The 21,891-nt window shown below is 45.5% G+C and overlaps 1 protein-coding gene across 2 annotated transcripts in view; it reads right to left on the reverse strand.

The window, feature by feature from the left end:
* LOC105560759 overlaps positions 1 to 21,891 on the reverse strand; it is an 87,074-nt gene that overhangs the window by 32,469 nt on the left and 32,714 nt on the right. The window contains exons 2-4 of one of the 2 annotated variants that reach the window (XM_012010141.1): positions 19,650 to 19,726; positions 14,195 to 14,607; positions 8,508 to 8,648 (exon numbers count right to left, since the gene is read on the reverse strand). In XM_012010141.1, coding sequence (XP_011865531.1) covers positions 8,508 to 8,648; positions 14,195 to 14,589 — 536 coding nt within the window. In that variant the 5' untranslated portion in view covers positions 14,590 to 14,607; positions 19,650 to 19,726. Of the gene's footprint in view, positions 1 to 8,507; positions 8,649 to 14,194; positions 14,608 to 16,930; positions 17,516 to 19,649; positions 19,727 to 21,891 lie in introns of those variants that run through there. The other variant, XM_012010142.1, reaches the window with a different exon arrangement.

The raw sequence follows: 21,891 nt of genomic DNA on the forward strand, positions 1-21,891 counted from the left end.
AAAGTTACAATGTAAAAAGGGAAAAACAGTCAGCCAAAATTAACGCGACACAAGCTGGAAAATTTACAATCAACAGTTAATTAATAATTGGGTATCAATCGAGATTAATGATATACAATTGACGCGTATCGATCGCAATCAACGCTCAAATTCCCTTCCCGTCTTTTTTTTCCTTCCTCGACGCAATTTTCCAACTCGAATCGGATCGCTCCAGTTGCGCGCTTTTACGACGCGACGCATAAAACTTGAGCAAATATTTTATCGCACCGTGCATCTTCCTGGCGTGACAGGCGCTGCCTGGGAAATTATTGAGAGCCGTGTTTTTTTTTGCAATAAAGAGAGGGAGAAATAAAAAGGAATATTTGCGATTTCTTTTTACCAGGTGGGGAAAAGGGGGGCTAAGCGAAACAACTTACAATTCCGCCCGCTTCCGTTCGCGCATATTTTAGAAAAACGTTCCATATTAATACACATTGCTCAAAAGTACAAAGGTTCACGGTACTTTCGCAGTCGCGAAACGACGCGTGTTTCGTGACGGGACCGCTCGCGGGCTAATCGTGCGTGATTTCCGCGTGCGAGGACGTGGACGGTCGATATTCCCTTCGGGTACATACCCATAATTTGCATCTCGATGCATTGCGCGATGACGTATTCGTACGAAGATTATCGTTAACGACGCGGAAATCGATGAAACCGTAAATATGACGTATCCATATGTTCCGTCCGTTATCGGGTAAGCGATGTGCCTCAATGTCGTTACACATGGATATTAAAGGCAAAATTAATCGAAAGTTGAAACTTGGAAATTCGTCAGAGAAAACAAAACCAATCCTGGGAACTACGATGCGACGCTAAAATTGTGACAATTATAGTCTTTCGGTTCAGACACGGTTCTTTTCTTAGACAAAGTATGTCGTAACGACACACTTTTTTATATAAATAATGTATATTTAATTAATAAAGGTATTTTACATTACTACTTTCTACTACATTTACTGTAAATTAACGTTACTGTGTTTCCTCAGTTCCTCATTTCACACACTTGTCTATTTTCCTCACCGCAACTTTTCATAATACATAATTGAGGTATTATTATGTCTCCTCAATCTTGTAGTCGCTGATACTTTTCTTGTCAGAGTATATATAGCATGTTCTATTAACTCCGTCAGTCATTTTCTAAGAAGCTATTAAAGACCGTGAGAGACAAAATATTCTTTCGCGATATCTTTATTCGAGATACAAGACGGATACGAGACTGATGAACCAAATTGTCGCGCTAAAGGTGAATGCGTAGCATTTTCGAGACGACGACGACGCGAATCATCACTGGAACAGATTGAGTTTAATCAAGGGGAAAACCGCTGACCAAAATCTTGTACGCCAATGCCCACTGAGCATTACTTTATCTTATTATCTTATTATATCTTTATAATGCCCCAGCAAGGCCTAATGCCCAGTAATGCCGCAAGTCTGTACACCACAATGCCCTCGGCGGTTCCCTCCCTCCCCCCCCCCCTCGAGTTTAATCGTTTTATCGAAAAACAGACGGTCGGTTTTTCAAGCAAAGGACCGGCGAGTCTACCTTTCTACGGCGATGCGCGGGCATGACGTTTCCAGAGGAACGGCAGGGAGAATGGCTGCAGTGTGTCAAGATGGTTACTATGGCGACCTGCGCGGGATCTCTGCGTCTCTTTCCGCGTATTCTCTCGCCGGTAGTGACGGTACTGATACCGTCGGAGCGAGAAGAGAACTATCGGACTACTTGTAGCGCGCCCGTATCGATCTCTCGCCGTATTGTCGACGCGGCGACTATCGTCGATCCTGCGAGTCCTTAATCCATAGTTAAGGAGTGTCATAATTAAACGGGGATACGAGACGTTCGTTACGAAGTCGCGGGACGCGATTGTTTTCCCTTTCGTCGCCTCAAAACGCGCTGTCTAAATCACTTCTCTCGAACGAGCATTTCATTTCACGGCCTACGAACAACGAGTTTGTGGGCCACTACCCACTCGCCGCCGGTGTTTTCCACCTTCGTCCACCCCTACGGGCAACGTCGGCAGGCCTGTCCCTTTCGCAATCTTCCCGCCAGATCGATGGGAGTCCGCTATTAGGGACAGACACGCCGGCGACGCGATTCGATCGAGGGTAACGCGACCTCTCGTCGCCGCTCGATCGAGAATGTACAGGACGATTCGCTCTGCTCGTCACGAAATCAAATAAGAAATCTGCCCTTAACACACGCCATTCCTCTCGCAAACCAGTTATACGAGTCGTTGTATCGTTCGATTGTAGTTATCTCAACATTTCATTAGGCAATTTACCGCGGCGGATATTCAAGTTGGAATTGCACCTCGTCAACCATCGACCCTTTTCAATATTCACTTATCTGCACCCACAGAAAGGATTTCCGTTACCGAGACCAAAAATATTTTTCACGCATTTATATTTCTCGCAAACTCATCTGGTATAAAAGTAAGACAATATCAAAATAAAATCATAATTCTCATTCTCCCTTATCGAATTAAACAAAAAAATTAAAATTGACTTAGGGCCAATTTCGCAAACGTCGGTTAACTGTTAACCAGAGTTCGGCCAACTCCCGATCTTTTTCTGTCTCGTTCTCTAAGAAGAGACAGAGAATCAAGTAACCTTCGGTTAGCAGTTGACCGACGTTCGTGAAACCGGCCCTTACTGTGTTGAGACAAGAGTAACTTATATAGATGTAAGTTTAGATATTCTTGCGTTTAGATTAAATTTTCCCTCCATCTTACAACGCACGAGGCCTGGCATCGCGATATTCGGCAAAAGGCGACGCATACTGTCGTTTTATTCTAGATTTGAGAATTTTTCATTTAAGATCAAAGTATTCCTTTCTCGATAATAAATATTATTGGCGCTATATCGATCCTATTTTATGATGCATGGGATATTTTTTCTGTGGGTGTTCTGATACGATAGATCTGATAGCGTTTAATCCATATTTCGCAAGATATATTTAAATATTAATGTCCTCGAACAATAAGAGTATCCCCTACACACGTTTAAATTGTACGACAAATTAATTAAACGAGTGGCTTCTAACACCGACGTGACTTTGGATTTGCAATATCTTGCATCGCGGTCTCATTAGCGTAGGCGAGCGATGTTGCAAACGTCAACAGCGATTGTCTGCCTATACGTGCGAACTATGCAAACTATCTTTTCACCCGTGAATCCTGTAGACAATGCGTAATTCAGACAGCGAGCGCTAATAATACCCGAAGAGCAGGAAAGTTCAGCGAACTCTCTTTTAAATATTTTATCTCCTAGCCAGGACAAGCTAATGATTTCCTTGGCATTACGCGAGACGAACGGGCAATTATCTTGTCCGCCGAACAAGCAATTGTCCGTCGAGTATAAATTCTTTCTAAAGCGATATCCATTTCATTTCCGTTAGGTCTCACGTGTAGCCTAACGCTATAGAATTGCACGATAAGGCCCGATGATCGAGATAGCGATACTAGCGAAATCAATCCGAAATTAATTTCTTATCAGAGGAGCCGGGTAAGAGTTTGTCAAGAGACTCGTGCTTAAAGGAGGACGCGCGCGGTTTGCAACGGAACGGAGGTCTACACGCACCGTAAATTCCGTTGTACCCCCAAACCTGCTCGGGAAGCGAGCTCCCCCTCACTGGGCGTGTACGCACCTTTCCGGACATCCCATATCCCGGCGAACAACAGAAAAGAAAAAGAAAAGAAAAGGATCGAGCGTGCCGTTCGCGGCTCCGATCGGAGCGGTCGAAGGGCCCGGTGTCCTCGGATCGTCTCGATCGGAGCCGCAAATCGACGCAGCTCCGAGTCAAAGGGCGCGTATTCCGGGAAACGCCACCTCGTTATTACCTGGATGTCGCACGCGCGCACTACTAATCCAGGGGCTGGACGATCGATCTCTCTCTCTCTCTCTCCCTTTCTTTCTCTGTCTCTGTCTCTCTCTTTCTCTCTCCCTCCCCCTTTCTCTCTCTCTCTCTCTCTCTCTCTTGCAGTCGACACTCCTCTCGAGAAGGGCCAACCTCGGCGTCGCCGCGGGTAGCTCGACCGACGACGCGACTCCGTGCACGTCGAGAGAGGGCCACGGGCGTACTGAACACGTCTCGCCTGCCTGCCTGCCTCTCGCGCTCCTCTCGCTTATCCTGGCTCAATGATCGGCGGCAGGGAAAGAGGGAAGACCGGGGGTGGGAGAGAAAGCGAGAGCACACAGACACGCGTGCACGCACCGTCTGTGACGACGACGACGACGACGCACGCTAAGGAGGACCTGGGCCGGGGACGCGCGAGGGTCTCACCACCCCGGGTGAGAGAGGTAGGAAGAAAAGGAAGCGCGGACGGCGAACTGCCTCGCGGCACCGGATGTGTGCGTGCCACTAACACGAGGAACGGCCAGCCGGAGTCACCGAACGGTGTACGGTGCGGCGCGGCGCGGGACACACCACGCAGGCGCTTCCATTCCCTTCACGATTCCGACTATGGTGCGCGAAACCCGGGTGGGTGCCGGCATCTGTCGTCATGCCGACGAGATCCTTCGCGTTCGAATCGATTTTGCGAATCGCAGGTGGTTCACCCGACCAGAGCACGCGATGCGTGATGCCGCGATCAATCTTCGGGGTAGAAAAGAAAAAAATGCGTTTCGGTGGACGCAGGGACGTCCACCCTGAAGAACTAGGGAAGAATTCACCCCGAATGAAGAAAATGATCAAAGAATAATATCCCCCCCTCAGATAGATATGTATTTTAAAGACGTGTTATCAGAGACACGACACTTCAGGGAGGAGAACCGAGCGATTTGGCAAAAACTAATATAACAGTTTTCAAGCAAATAGCGATGTATCACCTGAAGAACATTATTTAATGGCAGAGTTAACCGGGAAATGTTGACGCTGAGAGAATCAAATCGCGAGAGAGAAGAACTTTCGAACGACTCCACTCCAAGGATGCGTTCAGAAACATCACCCGAATGCCCCGGTGTATCGTCTTATCCTTGTTTAACACGCCGTGAGCAACAGGGATATAACGATACGCTGGGGCACTCCGTTTCTGAACGCAGCCTTAGGCCCGGTTTCACCAACGTTGTTTAACGTTAAGCTCAGCTTAATTCGTTCCTTGCCTCTTGTCAACTGTTACTTTAGAAAGAGACAGACGTGAATTAAACCAAGATTAAGTTAAACGACGTTTGGTAAAACCGGGCCCTAAATTTAGATTTTCTGAACGTAGTTTACCTCTTTGGCGCACGATCGTCGTGATTTTTAGGGCGCAACAACGCCGGAGAGAGAGAGAGAGAGAGAGAGAGAGTCCGAAGGGTCTCTCGTTTCCAAATTTGAACCCGATCGATAGCGCACCTCGGCAAACGTCACGCGTCGAGGGGAGACTAAGGGCCGAAGCACGTTCGATGCATTATTTAGCGACGAGATACTCACCGCGCGGGTCGGTACGGTTCGCGTTGCCAACGGGTTCTCGGGTACGTTCGAATATGAGAATCACGCGTGCGATTACAAAACCCTCGGCACACGTAACCGCGCGCGAATAAAGAAGCGCGCCGATGAGATCATCGGCGCGAGAGCGACGAGATCCGCTGAAAAAGCTGGCTACGCCGTTCGCGTCTGACTTTAGCACTTTGCACTCTTCCCGTTGCCCGGTAGACTCGGGGATCGCGCTGTCGCGACCGGCACAACTGGCACCGCGGTGTGTTCGAGCCGCCGTCTTTCTCAAGACGCTCCTAATCACCTCGTAATCTTATCGCCAATATCGGCGCGGCGCGATAACGCGTCGAAGCGCGAAATGCACGAATTTCGTTGCCAAATTGCTACCGCGACAAACGTTCTTTCGCGCGTAATCAAAATGTCGTAGGAGACGTCTCCGATAGTCGCCCGACGTCTTTGTAAAAAATGATCTACGTCTACAATAAAGGTATCCATTTTTATCTAAATTCCGCGAGGTAGGATCTTTCGAAAGTTGACGTTACTCTGTAAACTGTAAAGCATTAAAGCGCGTAATCGCGTTTCAACACGAGAATTCACGCGTCCCTCGTACGCTCGAGACGTAACGAGAGACAGCTCTGCGGAATTTCTGTCGGCGCGCAAAGAAGGAGCGCCTCAGCATGATGAGGCGGTCAAAGTCATCCTCGTGCATATATTATATATACAATGCTATCGCATTCCTGGGAGACAACGTGTCGTATCTCGCGAGTTACCTCCGTACCCACCGCCCACGCGTATCTCTCCTAATGGTCGGCTACTTATCGCGTTTGATCCGGTTAAACGACGGTGCTCGCGCGCCAGGAATATCTAATGGCATCTCCGTCACCGCATGCTCGCGATCGGAAATGAGACGCTTGCGTGAGGTGGGCTACAGTCGCGACATAAATCGCCTTCGAGAGCCTTTGCGAAGAGTACAATTAAAAGTGAAACAAACAGATGCAAAGTTCGATTGGAAAAGCAAGGATTCGGATTGTGTGCATCAAGAGTTGGAGCGAACTCTTGAATTAGGACTTAAGTGAGATACTAACACAGTATGCTCTCCTCTTAAGAATCGTTTTAAATTAAGTCAGAATTAAGGCAGATGTAAAATGCGTGGCTTTCCTCTTGCGCACCCGAGTAGAAAAATTTCTGGGAAAAACTCGTCACTGTCCAAAAACTGACTAGACTGAGAAAAATGTCCGATTAAATATAATCGGATAATCCAATTACATGATAACAAACGGATATATCCGATTAAATTGTATATCCGATGAAAAATTTGATCGGTTTTTCAATCAAATTTCATCGGATAAATTTCATCGGATATATCCATAATTTAATCGGAAAACGTAATCGGAAAAATTAACCATCGGACATACTATTTAATTGGTTTATCCGATGAAAATTTTTCTCAGTGTAGGTTTCACTGACTACACTGAGAAAAATTTTCATCGGATAAACCAATTAAATAGAATGTCCGATGGTTAATTTTTCCGATTACGTTTTCCGATTAAATTATGGATATATCCGATGAAATTTATCCGATGAAATGCAATTACCGATGAAATTTGATTGAAAAACCGATCAAATTTTTCATCAGATATAAAATTTAATCGGACATATCCGTTTGTTATCATGTAATTGGATTATCCGATTATATTTAATCGGACATTTTTCTCAGTGTAGGATTAATTAGATCGTAACTATTCGTAAACTGACCAGAAAAGTACTGATTATTGTTTTATAACTAGTTACTGACCGTAAACAAGAAATAAACAGTGGTAAGTAAATACCAATGGTAAGTAAAATTTCTGCAGGAAATCTCGATTAGGCCGAATTCTTCGCGAAACGAGTATCTTACGGTCGGTTCTTCGCAGAGGATACCCCTGGCTCGGTATCGCGTTACATTTAATGATGAACATCTGTCCGTGGGGGGAGGCGAAAATGTAGCCCACGGGAGGTTGGATTTCATGCAGCGGTGGGGCGAGATTTCGCGCCGCGTATCGATTTCATGTGTCGATTCGGTATTTACAGATTCGATTTCCGCGCGATCTGGCACTGCTCCTGGATGCACGCACACGTATATGAAACGAACGTTATTTCGGTGTCGGATGCGCCGATTGACGTCACCGCCACGCACGTGCGTGGGTGGTTTTCGGGATGCGATTCATCGCGATAAGCGGCTTTCGCGATCGGAACTTGGAGGTGCTAATTCACGAGTCGCTGCCAAAATTACGACGGCGCGCGAAAAACAAACCGACGCGTGCGTCAAATTCGATCTATGTACGTATCCACGTGGCATGGTATCTCATTCTCCCCTTCACCGCCAATCAAAACGATTTACGTGTCCAATATTAAGTTCGTTGCGTGATTAAACCCGTAATGTGGCCCTAAGGGCCAGTTTCACAAGCGCCGGTCAACTGCTGACCGAAGATTAACTGATTCTCTGTCTCTTCTTAGATAACGAAATGGAAAACGATAGGAAGTTGACTGGACTCTGGTTAACAGTTAACCGACGTTTGTGAAATTGGTCCTAAATGTGCTTCTTATATTAAATATGTTAAATATGTTCAAGTCGAAAAATAGACGCGTAGACGGCATCTTTATACTGTTATTGCGACAAATATTATCATATGCCTCGATGGTCGAATTGGTGGGACGCCCGTCTAGAGTGTAGGGAGGAGGTCCAGGTTCAAATCCTGGCTGAGGTAATATTTTTCGCAAGAAATTTTCCGCATTGACAGAGAAACTAACAAATATGACCGGCTGTGGTCGAATAAAATTTGCGATTTTAAATATGTTTTCTTTCAGAAAACAATAAACACGGTGCATCGTTTGAGATACATTCTCTTCTAAAAGACATTAAGCTAAATGGAGTTTCCCGATATTTCGCAAAATCAAATATGCTGATCGCTGTTAATTTTCCGGAATTAAGTAATTCGGACGACGCGCCATTTAAGAGCAAGATATGAATATCTTCGATGTCATAATGACATTCTTTTGCGAGATTACTACTTACTCAGTATCAGGCACAGGTATCATAGGAGGAGGTAGGCGGCCGTTGTGGTCCAGAAAGTGATTGATCTCAGGTTCCTCTTGCACTGGGGTCTCGTAAACGAGGGTTTCCACCATCGATCCTTTGCTCGAGCCGAAGGATACCCTAAACAACAATCATTCTTCATGAAGCAACAAATACGTAGATAAGCGAAAACGAGTCTATCGAGAAATTTATAATCAAATTATTATGTAATTATATAGAACGAATAGACGAGAATAACCTCCTACATATTTTGAGTAAATCTACAGCTGAAAGATATCTTTATTATCTCGGATATTCTATAATCGGCACACGATCGAAACAGGTCAGATAACGTTCAGCAACGCACGCCTAGCAATGCGCGAAAAATACTCGTCGCAAACCTCAGTTTTCTATCGCGCGACCGCAACCGACGACCGCAAACGCGATATCAAAATCCAAATCTCGCGATCACCATCGTCGAATTACGATCGCGTCTGATCGAGATCGACGCGCGTATAAATAAAGTGTACCGTACACAGTTATTTGTCACTCGCCCCGGAAGTGGCCCCGCGCCATTACTCCTCCAACTCCGAAGGAGAATCTAAAGAAATTCCCGACAGATTTGGCCGGCAGACGCAGTCATCATCCACGAGAGTTGTATATTGTACAACGTATATTGTAACATACACAACAATTTTCTATAATTGGAGCACTATTGCAACAGCATATGCCCGAGACCAAATCAAGTGAAAAAGTCCTGTACTACTTTTTCCTCCGACAAACAATTATCGAGATATCATAAGCTAAATATGGAATATCTCAAAAAGTATTAGGCAAATCAAAAAATGTTTCGGACAAAAGTTGGTCATATTACTTAGCAGAATAAGACAGTATAATAAACAATAGGGGGTTCCGTTTAAAAAAAATAGAGGTGACCTTGAAATCTTCGAAGCGCCTCCACTTTTTGAAAAAATATTACCAACACGTTATGGCTCCCTTGATATAGTACAACTTTCGTAATTATAATTTTTTCATACCTCTAAAAATATCGGAAATATTCGAGGTGGACAAAGTTATTGCCTCACCCTGTACATACAGTTCCGTGCTTGAAAGATCAGAGAAGAAATTCTTTCAAAAGAAGACAGTAAAAAATAATAAATATGAATTTAACAAATTAATAAATTCAATCTATTTGCTGGTAAAAATAACACGAGAGAAGTACTGATATTCAAATAATTTTTCTACCTCAAAGAGCTACAAACTATTTACGAAAGTGTCCCCGAAATAAATCGCCAAATTTTGAAAACTTGCGCTGAGAATAAGAAAAGCTGCGTACACGCGTGGGTCCACAAACACATACTTTATCACAAATCGTTAATACTCTTTGTACAGAGAGTGTTGCAAAAATGCTTAAACTTATATTCGATCTTAATACAAACACCACTTTCTTAAATGAAAAGTGACGTCTTCCTGCGCTCTCTTGTTGCATGTCTCGGAAGAAATCGATGATGTCGCGAAATGCAACTGCACTTGGGATATTCGCGTGGCCAGCGTAAAATTGTGCCGATCTTTTCGCGGGAGGATATCGAATAGCGTCGGGCATTCGCACTAATAAGACAGAAAACGGCATTAGCGGATCACCGGCGCAGCGCAAACCGGTTTTCGCACCGCGTCGCCACATAAAGGTGGGTCCAGATCAGGCCAGCAAGGACGAACGATTACGAACGAGCATTTAAAACGAATATGAACGAGCGTGACGAATTCCTATTCCCTGACGTGTCGAGAAGAGCTGTATTTTGTCGACACACATTTCGACACGCATTCGTACTCGCCGTCCGTACTCGTGCAAAGCAAACTCGTTCGTTCGCGCTCGTTCGCGCTCGTCGCTCGATCTGGATCCGGTTTTAACGCGCTCGTGCGCGCGGCTTATTATTCATCGCTGCAACAGAGTTAATCCCGCAGCCGGATAAATCTTTCGACGCGGTTCGCCGCGCACGCCGAGGAATCAATTAAGTCACCACGTCGCGAGGGATCGATAAGTCGTGCCGACCGATTTATCCGGGAGATTGCTTTCTTTCTCATCCTGATCGGACGTGATATCGCGGCAACATTAAGTCTGCTCTCTTTCATTATATATATATACTCTAGACATTTCTTCTCTCTCGCTCTCTCTTCTGTAATTATATGCAAAGATTTTATGCGCGATGGTTTTATACGCAGAATGCAAACAAGTACAGTCGATTGGAACTTGACGAGTCTGTTATGTTACGAGCTGTTGCGAGCTATGGGATACTGGTTCTAGTCTACGCTAAAACGGTTCGCAGTAAGGTGCTGCCACGGGTGGCTGTGTCTCCCAACCAGAGTATGTCAAAGTCATGTGGGTGCTGAGACGACCGAGCCTACAGTAGGTCCGCACGTTTGTCCGTATTTATAATTAATCGATACGCGCAACAAACAAGTGTACACACAACAAACGTAGTGTTAGATCGCGTTTGGATAATACACGAAATATATAAGGAGAGCGATAAAATTTCGCAACGCCTTCATTCATAAGAGCACCGAGTCTTCCATCAAATTAAAGACGCGAGATCCATTGTTTTCAAGATTTCTCGAGCTGATATCTGAAAAATTACGCGCGTAAGAAAAGAATTTCGCGATTAACGTAAAGCGACAGTACGTTATTTTACGAAATTGGCCGTCTTTCTATTCGCGCTTATCGTTTTATTTAATTCCATCATCTTTTTATGCGCGCCCATAAATTTCATTCGCGATCAACTTTCCAATCACTCGAACGAGTATTGTGCGGGACTAGAGAAACGCGTTATTGCGATCTTCCTCGAAGTGTGAAAGATCTGGTACGACACCCTGATCTATAGATTGAGGGTTGGGATGGGTCGAGGTCGAGGTCGCCCGGCTGGCAGCCTCCCATCGATCTGGTTCCGATTTGACCTCCGAATTTGCGTTGATCCATGAAGGCCATAAAAACGGATGCATCGTCCCCTTCTTCCGTAAAGACGACATCGCTCATTTGCCGCTTTATTTTCTCAAGCGCCGTAGTATCGATCAATTTCTAAACGTCTAGGGTAATACCTCTCAACCTTTGTTCCGCAATATATTTCTATAGCGATCTAATCACTAATTTAACGTTAGCTTGAACATTCCGATACGTTGCACGTTAAGATTCTATATAAGTAATTGAAATAGTAGTATAGTATAGTGGTAAAATAGTTAAGCGGTTGCATTCGAAATTAATTGGAGTTTCAATCTTGAACGGGGAAACTCGATTTCGCAGAGAAGCGCGCGTTTCGCAATCCATCACGTTTTTCTCAAGGATAACGCGCCTCGCAATCAATTCAGGATTTCGTGGACGAGCGGGAAAAACCGTGACGATACCCGCGAGACGCATCGTGGGTATCGAAAGGAAAAAAAAAATGTATTTTAGAATGTTTATTTTTGCTCGATCGCAGAAGAATCGCTGCATCGGGCTGTGATAATTTTACTCTCACGGCTTGTGAAGTATCGAACGCAGCGAGCCGCGGCGGCAGTCGATTAGCGAGGGGGTCTGTGGGCTCGGTTGAAATCGATTATGGAATCCCACGGTTCTTGTTTGCAGAAAACACTTTCATTTCAATCTTTTCGTACTTTGACATAAGTTTTACTAGCGTGATCTATGCAGCGATTTTTATATCAAGATATTTAATCTCTCTATGACACAATGTGCTTGTTAAAATGTGAGAATTGACAAAGTTTACGAAACAGCGATTTTTATCTCTCACGAGCTTCTACTTTCCGATGTTAACTACCCTCAAATTACAGAATTAAATGTTATCAGAGAAGAATAAAAATACGATCTTTCAAAGAACTAAACGAGAAGGATCTAGACGCACGTGCAACTGCATCTATCTGCTGATACATTTGCAAAAATAGACGCTAAATACGCAATAGAGTATTTTCTAAGTACGCAACAGCGTTTTGGCAGCGGATCAGGTCATACTTTCTAGAGTGATTCAAGTCTAACGCTGCCAGCATTATTACGAAGTCAACCTAAATAAACGCTCTTCCTCGAAAACGCATTAACCATTGTTGGTATTATAATCTGCGTCTTAACGAACTGCACCTCACGCAATTTACCATAAAAAAAAATACTTGAAAAGGCTCGAACAACATTGGCCCGATTGTTACAAAACTGGAACGCGGTTTCTTAATTCACTCGTATACCCGTACTCTGGGAAAGAAAAGATAGTCCGCAACCAATTTTCGGGCCCACAATTGGTAATCGAATTACTTGGATTGCTCGTAACTCTACTCTGGGAAAAATTTTGACCGTATTTTTTGTAATTAAGCAACTTAACATCTCGGTTAGGGCCTCTTAAGTGAAAATTATCTTTGCGTTACTGAATATCGACAGAACTAACTGAGAGAATTGATTAGTATTACTTTATATTACTTTGTTAATAATATTACTTTAAAATCTTGGATATAGATAGAATAGCTAATTTTTAGTTACGCTAAAATTCGTAAAAGATTAGAGTTACGAGCAATCCAAATCATTCGATTACTAATGGCGGGCCCCAAAGTGGGTTGTTGTCTCTTTTTTCCCCCGGAGTGCAAGAACGAGGGCAATTAAAACGGTAAAGCGATACCGCGGAATCATCGGAGACACCGTCATAACTGCGAATCGAATTCGCGATATTTTTAAACACGCTAAACACACTCGTGCGGTAAATTAGCACTGTGGCGACAAGGCTGCTAGGACTCTCATTCTTATCGACGTAACGAGGAATTGCAAAACCTGCGCTTTTGTGCGCAACAACTCGGCAAGGTTGCCATTTCGGTACCAGTTTAGCTTCCCTAAATCAGCTCCGGATGTTATTCGAGTTATACAGCTTAGACAACGACACGCATAATGTTCGCGAAAGGTTAAAACATGCACGCCCGACAGGATCGGGTCTCTTCCTGCTTCGCGTTACTTCACACGCCAAGTCACCTCTCTCGCTATCTCGTGTGTCTCTTATCAGGATTATTAAGTGCACTCAGGAGACGGTCCCGTCTCGTCCGAGCGAGGCTCCGCGCGATGCATTACAACGCCCCGTCGAAGCCTCAGCGAGGTTGACCCTGACCTATCCCACGTGCAAGTGCCGTAAAAGTCTTGTTCGAGCTGCGAAAGTCAGCCTATAGACCCGATACATAGTGACGCTCTCTCTCTCTCTCCTTCCTTTCGCGAAAGAAAGGCGTTTTGCCATGTAAAACCCGACGAACTTGTGCGCGCTTGTACTCGCGGGGCGGGTAATTGCGGGTTTTCGACGGCGAGGACGAGTTGCGTTCATCGAGAACCTGCCTCGAGAAAGGGACAAAGAGAGAAAGAGAGAGCTTAAAACGCGTGCGGTTTAATCTCAACGATTCCTACGAGGGAAACGAAAACAATGCTTCGACCCTGTGAAGATTCGTGATTTTATCGAGCTGAATATGATTAACACCGATTTTCGTTAACGTCCTAAAGTCACAGCATTTTAAATACAACGGATGCGAGTACCATCGAATTCTGCCAAGATTCAGAGCTTGGGGACTATTTAAAAAAAAAGAGACCTATTTTGTAGAGCGTGATCTGAACTGGTAATTTTCTCGTTTACGGTCCAGATCAATTTGAAACAAACCGCTCGTTTGATAAGAAGATCTCCTCCACTTACCTCTTCAGGCTAGCGTGCTTCGCGCCGTTCAGAATCTTGTTCTTGCGTTCGCTGCCGGCGGTGCTGGCCACGCTGTCGATGCTGTAGAGGCTGTCGTCCTTAGTGACCCTGTTGGCGTTGTGCAGGGTCGATTTCCTCGCGGTAGTCGTCCCGTTGTGCTTCGGGCTCTCGACCGGCCGAGGAGAGCCGTGCCGGCCGACGGGATCGCCGCCGGCCGGCTCCTCAATCCTGGTGGAGACGATCATCGCTCTAGTCGCGTCCGTGCACTTCCTCGGCGACGCGCTCACCACGGCAGTGCTCTTCTGCAGCTTGCCGGTCACGCGATAATTGTTCTGCTGGCTGCTGGGCTCGCCGGGCGGTGGCTTGTCCTCCGTCGGCAGCATGTACGACAACATCGTCCCTTTTTCCTTCACCTGGGCACACGGGGAAGCAAACACGTAAGCGGAAATTCAGTACGATCGCCGTGCAGGATCGCCGGGAGTCATTAACCGGGTAGGCGCGACGGTGAGAAAAATACGAAGCGACACAAAAGAGATCAATCGAGGGTCGTCGGAAGCGGATAGAAAAAGTATACCGTTCACGGTAACAAGAGCATGACGGCGAGCCGGTTGATTAATGCTCCGAGAGACGTAGTTAGTGTGGTTATAAGTTAACGACATACCGTTCGGAACAATTAGGAAAGATTCGGATCATTTTAAACTGAATCGAAACGCCGGCGGTTACAAAGAGACTGAAATAGCCTGTTCAGACGGACGTATTCATTTAAGATCGCGCTAAGGGAAACTTTTTTGAAACTTTGAATATTTCTAGTCACAGTTTTCTGGGGAAACAATCGTATAATCATTTTGCGCGGTACATACAATCTTGAGGAAAATTGATTTCACGAAACAGACCAATTCTTTTTAACCCTTTGAAGCATACATTTTTCTATTGAACCATTTTTTGTGAAACTTTGAATACTTTGTACAAAGTTTTCAAGAAATAATCTTAAAAAACTTGGTCAATAATGAATTTCTCCGAAAAAATTACTGTTTCTTCATATTTGTTCATTTATAAAACTTTAACAATAAATATTAAAGACTACTCAACTTTTTTTTTATTCTTTTATTGCTAAGATACCCAAAAAATGCAGAAAACCCGACCTAAATGCGTTAACTAGAAATTAAATGGCTAAAAAGTAAAGAGGTTGGGGTGGTAACGTGGGTTACCACCATGCTTCAAAGGGTTAAAAGGATAACGTAGGAAAAGCTGCGCTGTATCAAGACCGCACACTTTAGACTATCGAGTAAAATGAAAGATTAACTTAAAAATCTGCAGATAGATACACGCAATGAGAAAGATATCCGATTAAAAGATAATCGGATAATCCAATTACATAATAACAAGCGGACATAGCTGATTAAATTGTACATCCGATGAAAAATAAGATTGGTTCTTCGATCAAGTTCCATCGGATATGTACATAATTTAATCGGAAAAATTAACCATCGGAAATATTATTTTTATCCGTTGAAAATTTTGCTCAGTGCATCATTAATTTTCGCACCTCTGACAGGCCGTAAAACTGTCACAAGAGAAACTTAATCGAATATCGAGTTGAACTATCGGGAGACAATTGCGGTACCGTCGAGACGAGAGACCACGGAACAATAGCGAGCACTGTTCGTCGAGTATTAAAAGGGTTAAGCCGGGTAAGCGGTTCGATATCGCGCGACGGTCGAGCGATTATACGAAATCGCGCGTGTCGCGTCGCCTGTAGTTCGTGCACACAGTGGCAAGCACTATTATTAGTGCGATAAGTCAACCGTCTCCTGTCAAATTGGTGCGTGTCCGTCGCGTCGCGGTATCTAGTGTCTCCTTCGCCCGGACGAGCGTCATCGTCATTAGCGAATAACTGTATTGGACCCGTTTCGCCACGACGTTACGCAAACACCCGCGGATCAATCGGAACGAGAGAGCCGGGGCGTAGGAGACGATCCGCTTTAAATGCGTTTACGTAGTCACTGACTGACATAGACCTGACGTCGCACTTCCTTCAGGCGCCGCCGCGTCTTCGACAATAAAGTCTGCGATATCGGATATAGAAGGGAAAAAAAATCACTGGAAAGAACGTCGATTTAGCTGGATTTGTACGTTTAACGGCATCGTTGATAAATGGAAATTCTGACGCACGAGAACGCACGAGAAGAATGAGAGAGGTACGTCATTGTAGCCGCCAAGTCGATCGAGACTAGAAGAAAGAGCGGACTTTAATAAACGGAGTAAACGCTTAAACACGATTGTGAGAAAATAATATATGTCCACAGGTTTTCAGCACTAAATACGCGACTGATAAAAATGTTGAGAAGGTACTGTTCTTCTGAACAAAGCAATTGGAAGTAATCAGCGTAGAAATGATCCACGAGCGCACGGCAATTCGCAAACGTACACGAGATAAAATCCAGAACGTCGTCGTCTATGGCCCGGTTTCACCAACGTCGTCTAACTTTAAGCTTAGCTTAATTCGTTCTTCGTCTCTTTTCACTTTAGAAAGAGACAGGCGTGGATTAAACTACGATTAAAGTTACGCGAAGTTTGGTGAAACTGGGCCTAAGATATCTTCGACGGGGACGACAATCAAGGGAAAAAGCACCACGGAGTCACCTAAGAATTCGTGCACAAAAGTTTCAAAGCAAACAGAAGCGAAGGAGATCCACGTAGCTGATTTTCGCGTCTCGTATGTCGGGCTCGACTCACCGGCGCGAAAGCTCACGCGACATTCGTCGCTCACCCACGAAAGCTTTGCATCTATCGGCGATCTCTCCCCCAGGTCGTTTAAACTTAGTCTCAGTTTACGGTCAGACGCACCCACCACTGTTCGTTTCTCACGCACGCCGATTTCGCACGTCGGCTCGTTAACTCGCGCGTACGCGCGTTGCCGCAAACCCGTGTTTCGCGACTGCTTCCGCGACTCCAAGTCTCGCGCTAACACGCTCGCCCGCTCGCGTCGACGCCTGCGCGCTCAAACCAAGTCGCACTCGCGTCGCGCGGTACTTTTGCGATTGCCATCTCGAGCGCCAAAGCGGCATTGATGGACCATCTTGAAGCTTTTGAAATTGTTTCAGCGCGCGCTCAAGCCCTGCCGCAAAGGCGCACCTTTGCGTCCCCGAGTTGAAATGACTCAGTTAAAATGTGGAAACCGCACACTCGACGTGCATTCATCGCGACTTTCCGGACGATTCTCAGACGGTAACTTGTAACGCCGAAATTTTCGCGTCACTCTGACGCCCCCAACGCGAGTACCGTTACACTTTCGGTGCAGCAGCGAGCGTCTACGGCGGAGGACAGCGAGGAGGGAAAAGGAACGTTCTCGCCAGCGGAACGACGAATCGCGACTGAGCGCGACGCAAAAGCGAGGCAAAGGTTGCAAGACAGGCGGCCGACTATAGCTATACCTACTCTACTCCGCTCTAGTCGCTGCTCTCCGTTCTGCCGTTCCTAGACGCCGCTCTAGGCTCTTACATCAATTCGGGGCTCGCAAACGTCCTCCCGGAGGCGCATGCATCTTGCACCGCGCACCGGCCTACCTGCCGCACGTTTTTCCCCAGCCCGACATGAATTCGGATTCCTGCCCGCTTTGAAATAGTGACTTTCTATACCTGTAGGACTCGCGACCGGTCGTTAATGTTGCATCGAGAGCGGTAGATCGTTAAGGTTGCTAGTTCTTGCAACCGTGCGCGAAAGTGGATCGTTTCTGTAAAAAGCGGTAAATTGGGAATCGCCATGGTCGCCGGGTAATCGTACGACCGCGTCAACCTGCGGACCATTCTTGCACGCTTCTAATAGTAATTGCTTTCTCCAGGACAGGTACTTTCTCCATATTTTATTGACACACGCATCCCGGCACCGAGTTCTTTCCCGTTACGTAATGCCCTGCCGATGAAAATGTCTGAATTATGTACGTCGATTGTTTGTCTAATTTATTTTCACTAGATCCGATAAGAGAAAGATACGCGCGGGAGACTGGTATTTATTTGATTGCTTCTTCGTATCTCTCTATCCCGAGGCTGAAACGTGGCAGAAGAGTACTTATGATCATTGTAGGGAGGAGAAATTGTTCCACCGAATCGATAAGATTGCAGTTGCGATTCAAGATCAATTCGCCGAGACGCATCAGTTGGATCTGTAAATCTCGCGCACCAGTACCTTATCTTTTATTAATAAAGATCGCAATCGAACTTCCTCTTCATTTATTACCGTAATTGAATTTGAATGCTAAAAACGAACTATTTTCTATCGTTCTGACTATACGATAATTGTCTACAAATAAAATATATTTAAATATTTTTTAAACGACTAGGTCTTATTTAAAAGCACTACAACGTTTCGGTCCCTTTTCGAGTAATCTGTTCACACAATTATTAATGATCTCATATCGCTTGTTTGGCCAACATCTTAGACTAATATCTTTCTGCCATAGTGATATCATTAATAATTGTGCGAACCGATTACTTGAAAAGGGCCTCCGAATCCGGGACCGAAACGTTGTTGTGTTTTTCAAATAAAAACATTGGCCAGTGTAGGTCGTTTAAAAATTACTAATTATCATTGGTTTTAATCTACTGGCGATATTAAATCTATTTGTGAAAATATATATTTACTTCTTACGACAAAGAAATTGATCAAACAACTTTGTGCGCGTACGCGTCCGTCTCTCGTACAATTATGATAATAACTCTTTTGAATGACTTCTCGGTGACGTAGAATTGAGGCCTGCTCTAGATCCGCGATAGCCTGTACGCGGAAGAGAATGTATTTTAAGATACACCCTCTAATCTCCGCCGTCTCGCCGATTTGCGACATTACTCGAAGTATTCCGCGGAACCGAAACGGTCGATCGCTCCGCGCGTGCAGCTAAACTGCAGGTGCAAACGCGCATTCGTCGTGGCAGACATTCAACCTGCTCCTTTCCCATGCGAACCCCCGCCTGGTTTAAAGAGCCCCGAAGCCCTTCCGTGCGTGAAGAATTTCACGGCTGAATCGGCTCCCGTCCGCTCCCGTTACGCGACTTTGCGAACACCGGAACGAACTCGGTTTTCCTTCGACAAATCACGGTCACGGATATTTCGAGCCCGCACTCGTCTGCGACTCGTTTCCAAGGTAGACTCGCAGCCAAGTTGACCCTTTAACCGACTTCGCCCGCTTGTGTCTTTTACAATGTTAGATCTATTGTCCAATCGCGTAATAATTAATCTATTAATTTGCGACATTTACAAAGGGTGCGAAAATTAACTAAAAGTCTCTAAAGAGCAGTTTAAATATTGTACACTATTTCCCGTTCTCTAAATAAGATACATTTTTCCATGTTCTCGGCAAGATTGTGATATTTTCAGTTTTAATCATTTTTACATTGACATAAGGGGAAATTTGTCACGAAGCCGCAGGCAAAACGCGGCAGAATACAAACTGGACGTACTCACGTTCGCGCCAAGAAGTACTCGAGGCAAGGATGTCCCATATGTGGTCCTCTTGATGGAGTAGCATCGGGACTACCTGAAACATTTGCAGTCGATTAGTGTCGTGCCATATTTTCTCTGTTACCAGTCAATTACGTTTAGGATTTATGAGCTATGCCTCTTTCAGAAAATTTTCTTAAATAAAATTTGTATGTGAAACTACAAGTCTTGCAGTGCTTCACTCATTTCTTCGCTATCGTTATGAACGCGATTATAAAGTTCTACTTCACGACGTTCGAGATAAAGTCTAGTTCCAAGATTACTTTGAGGATTGATTAAAGTGATAGCTTAAAGATAAACGTGTATTATACGATACTATAATCACTGGGCTGTTAGACTACGAACACTGTCCACAGTTTGGGACTGAAAGAGCTCTAGGTATCGGTCTAAGAACGACAAGGTATTCGCTAAACAGTCTATTACTTGAAAATGAAGAGAACGTATATACGACGGGGCTTCTCCCCTCTTAGCCGGGGAAAAGCTTGGGAAACGAGGAGAGGAAACGATCTCGTCTCCCGCTTGAATGGCCACCTGTTTTCGCGGACAGGTGACATCACGCACACGCGGGCGTGAGAACCGAGGACGCACGGGCCGAGGGCAATGACTTCTGGAACACCGGCGCGCGCCGAGAAATGAATAACGATGCTCTCTCCCTCAAGAGGTTCGCGTTGCCAGGAGGGGAAACTGGTTGCCGCGATTCCGCGGAGCAAGTTCGGTAGCTGTTTCAACGGCTGAGTGGAACCGTTTGAATAGCTTTTCGAAGCCATTGTGTGTCTCTGATATAATTACGTTGGAACAAGATTCGCGCGCCGCGAGACGAGTTACAGCTTTGATGTCGCGCGCGCGGTAAACGCAATGGGTCGACGAGAGCGTCTTCCAAAGTAAAGGCCTGTTGGTCCAAGTTCCTAGCATCGTGGACACAGACCTTTAGACCCCGACATCTCCAAGACTGCACGCGTGATAAGAGCCATACGTTGGAGCAAGATTCGCGCGCCGCGAGACGAGTTACAGCTTTGATGTCGCGCGCGCGGTAAACGCGATAGGTCGATGAGAGCGTCTTCCAAAGAACTTGGGCCAAGTTCTAGCATCGTGGACAAGCCTTTGGACTCCGATATCTCCAAGACTGCACACGTGATAAGAGCCATACGTGCGGGGTTGTTTCGAACCCCGCGGTGTGCATCGCAGAATTAAGAGCCCGGCTTATCCGCTCGATTACTCCGCGTCGGGCAACCGTTGCGCGATAACTCCACCGCGCTTATCACCTGCGCGTGAGTCACCTTACCTTGCACTGCGTTCGCCAAGGTCGTACGAAGGCGAACGCGCGGCGACCACGTTTTTCATTCACGCGACAAATGGCCACCGGCTATCGTACCGAGTTTCTGATAAAAGGGAGGGCAGGAAACCCGAGGATACTCGACGACTCATGCACTCGATGCTATCGGGATTTTCACGAGCACCATCAACGAAATGTATAATCAAGATTGAGACATTTTTTCACGTCAGGCAATTTCTACAGACTCGTCTCGAGACGCGAAATGAGGAAAATGAGTATCAAAACGTTACGCTGACCCAATTTTGGATTGTCTCGGAGACGCGAAGGTTAAACGCGACGACGGCGAATCGCGACGTCGCAACGATGGCCGCCGGTTCCGCCGCCGATTACGGAGCAATGATGCAATGCGCTTGAGTGCACCGGGGTGCTAAATTGATAAATTTGCATGCCCCCGCCGTTTGCGTTCGCACGCGGCGCGTCGTATCCCCGTGCTGCACGACTGGAACGGGCTTCGTCTCGAGAGCGAAATAAATCTCGGCCGTTCGCATAATGCAGACGAAGCACGGGCGGTCCGCGATAAATCTGCCCTTGCGAGTATCCGAAATGTCAGTACAATCGAGCGCATAAAACGGATGCATAACGCAGCGCGTCATTCCAGATGAATTAAGACGAATTAATTCCGAATTTTCTCATATATGATAATTTTCTCAAGAAAGGTTTTTTTTAAATAATTCTTTATATATTTCATCTACGCAAAAGAATTACAAGTGACGCGAAAAAAAGTGAACGGTAAAAATTAAGTTTCGAGCCGAGGCAGCGGAAAATTTGAAAAGACGTCTCCTTGAAGGTTTCACCTTCGGAAAGACGGATAATGTACCATTGGAAATTTATCTCGTCGGTGCAACTTTCTTACATATATTATACAGGGT

Source organism: Vollenhovia emeryi, unplaced genomic scaffold (assembly GCF_000949405.1).
Source record: "Vollenhovia emeryi isolate VEMERY1.0 unplaced genomic scaffold, V.emery_V1.0 DF939222.1, whole genome shotgun sequence".
NCBI classification, from domain to species: Eukaryota; Metazoa; Arthropoda; class Insecta; order Hymenoptera; family Formicidae; genus Vollenhovia; species Vollenhovia emeryi.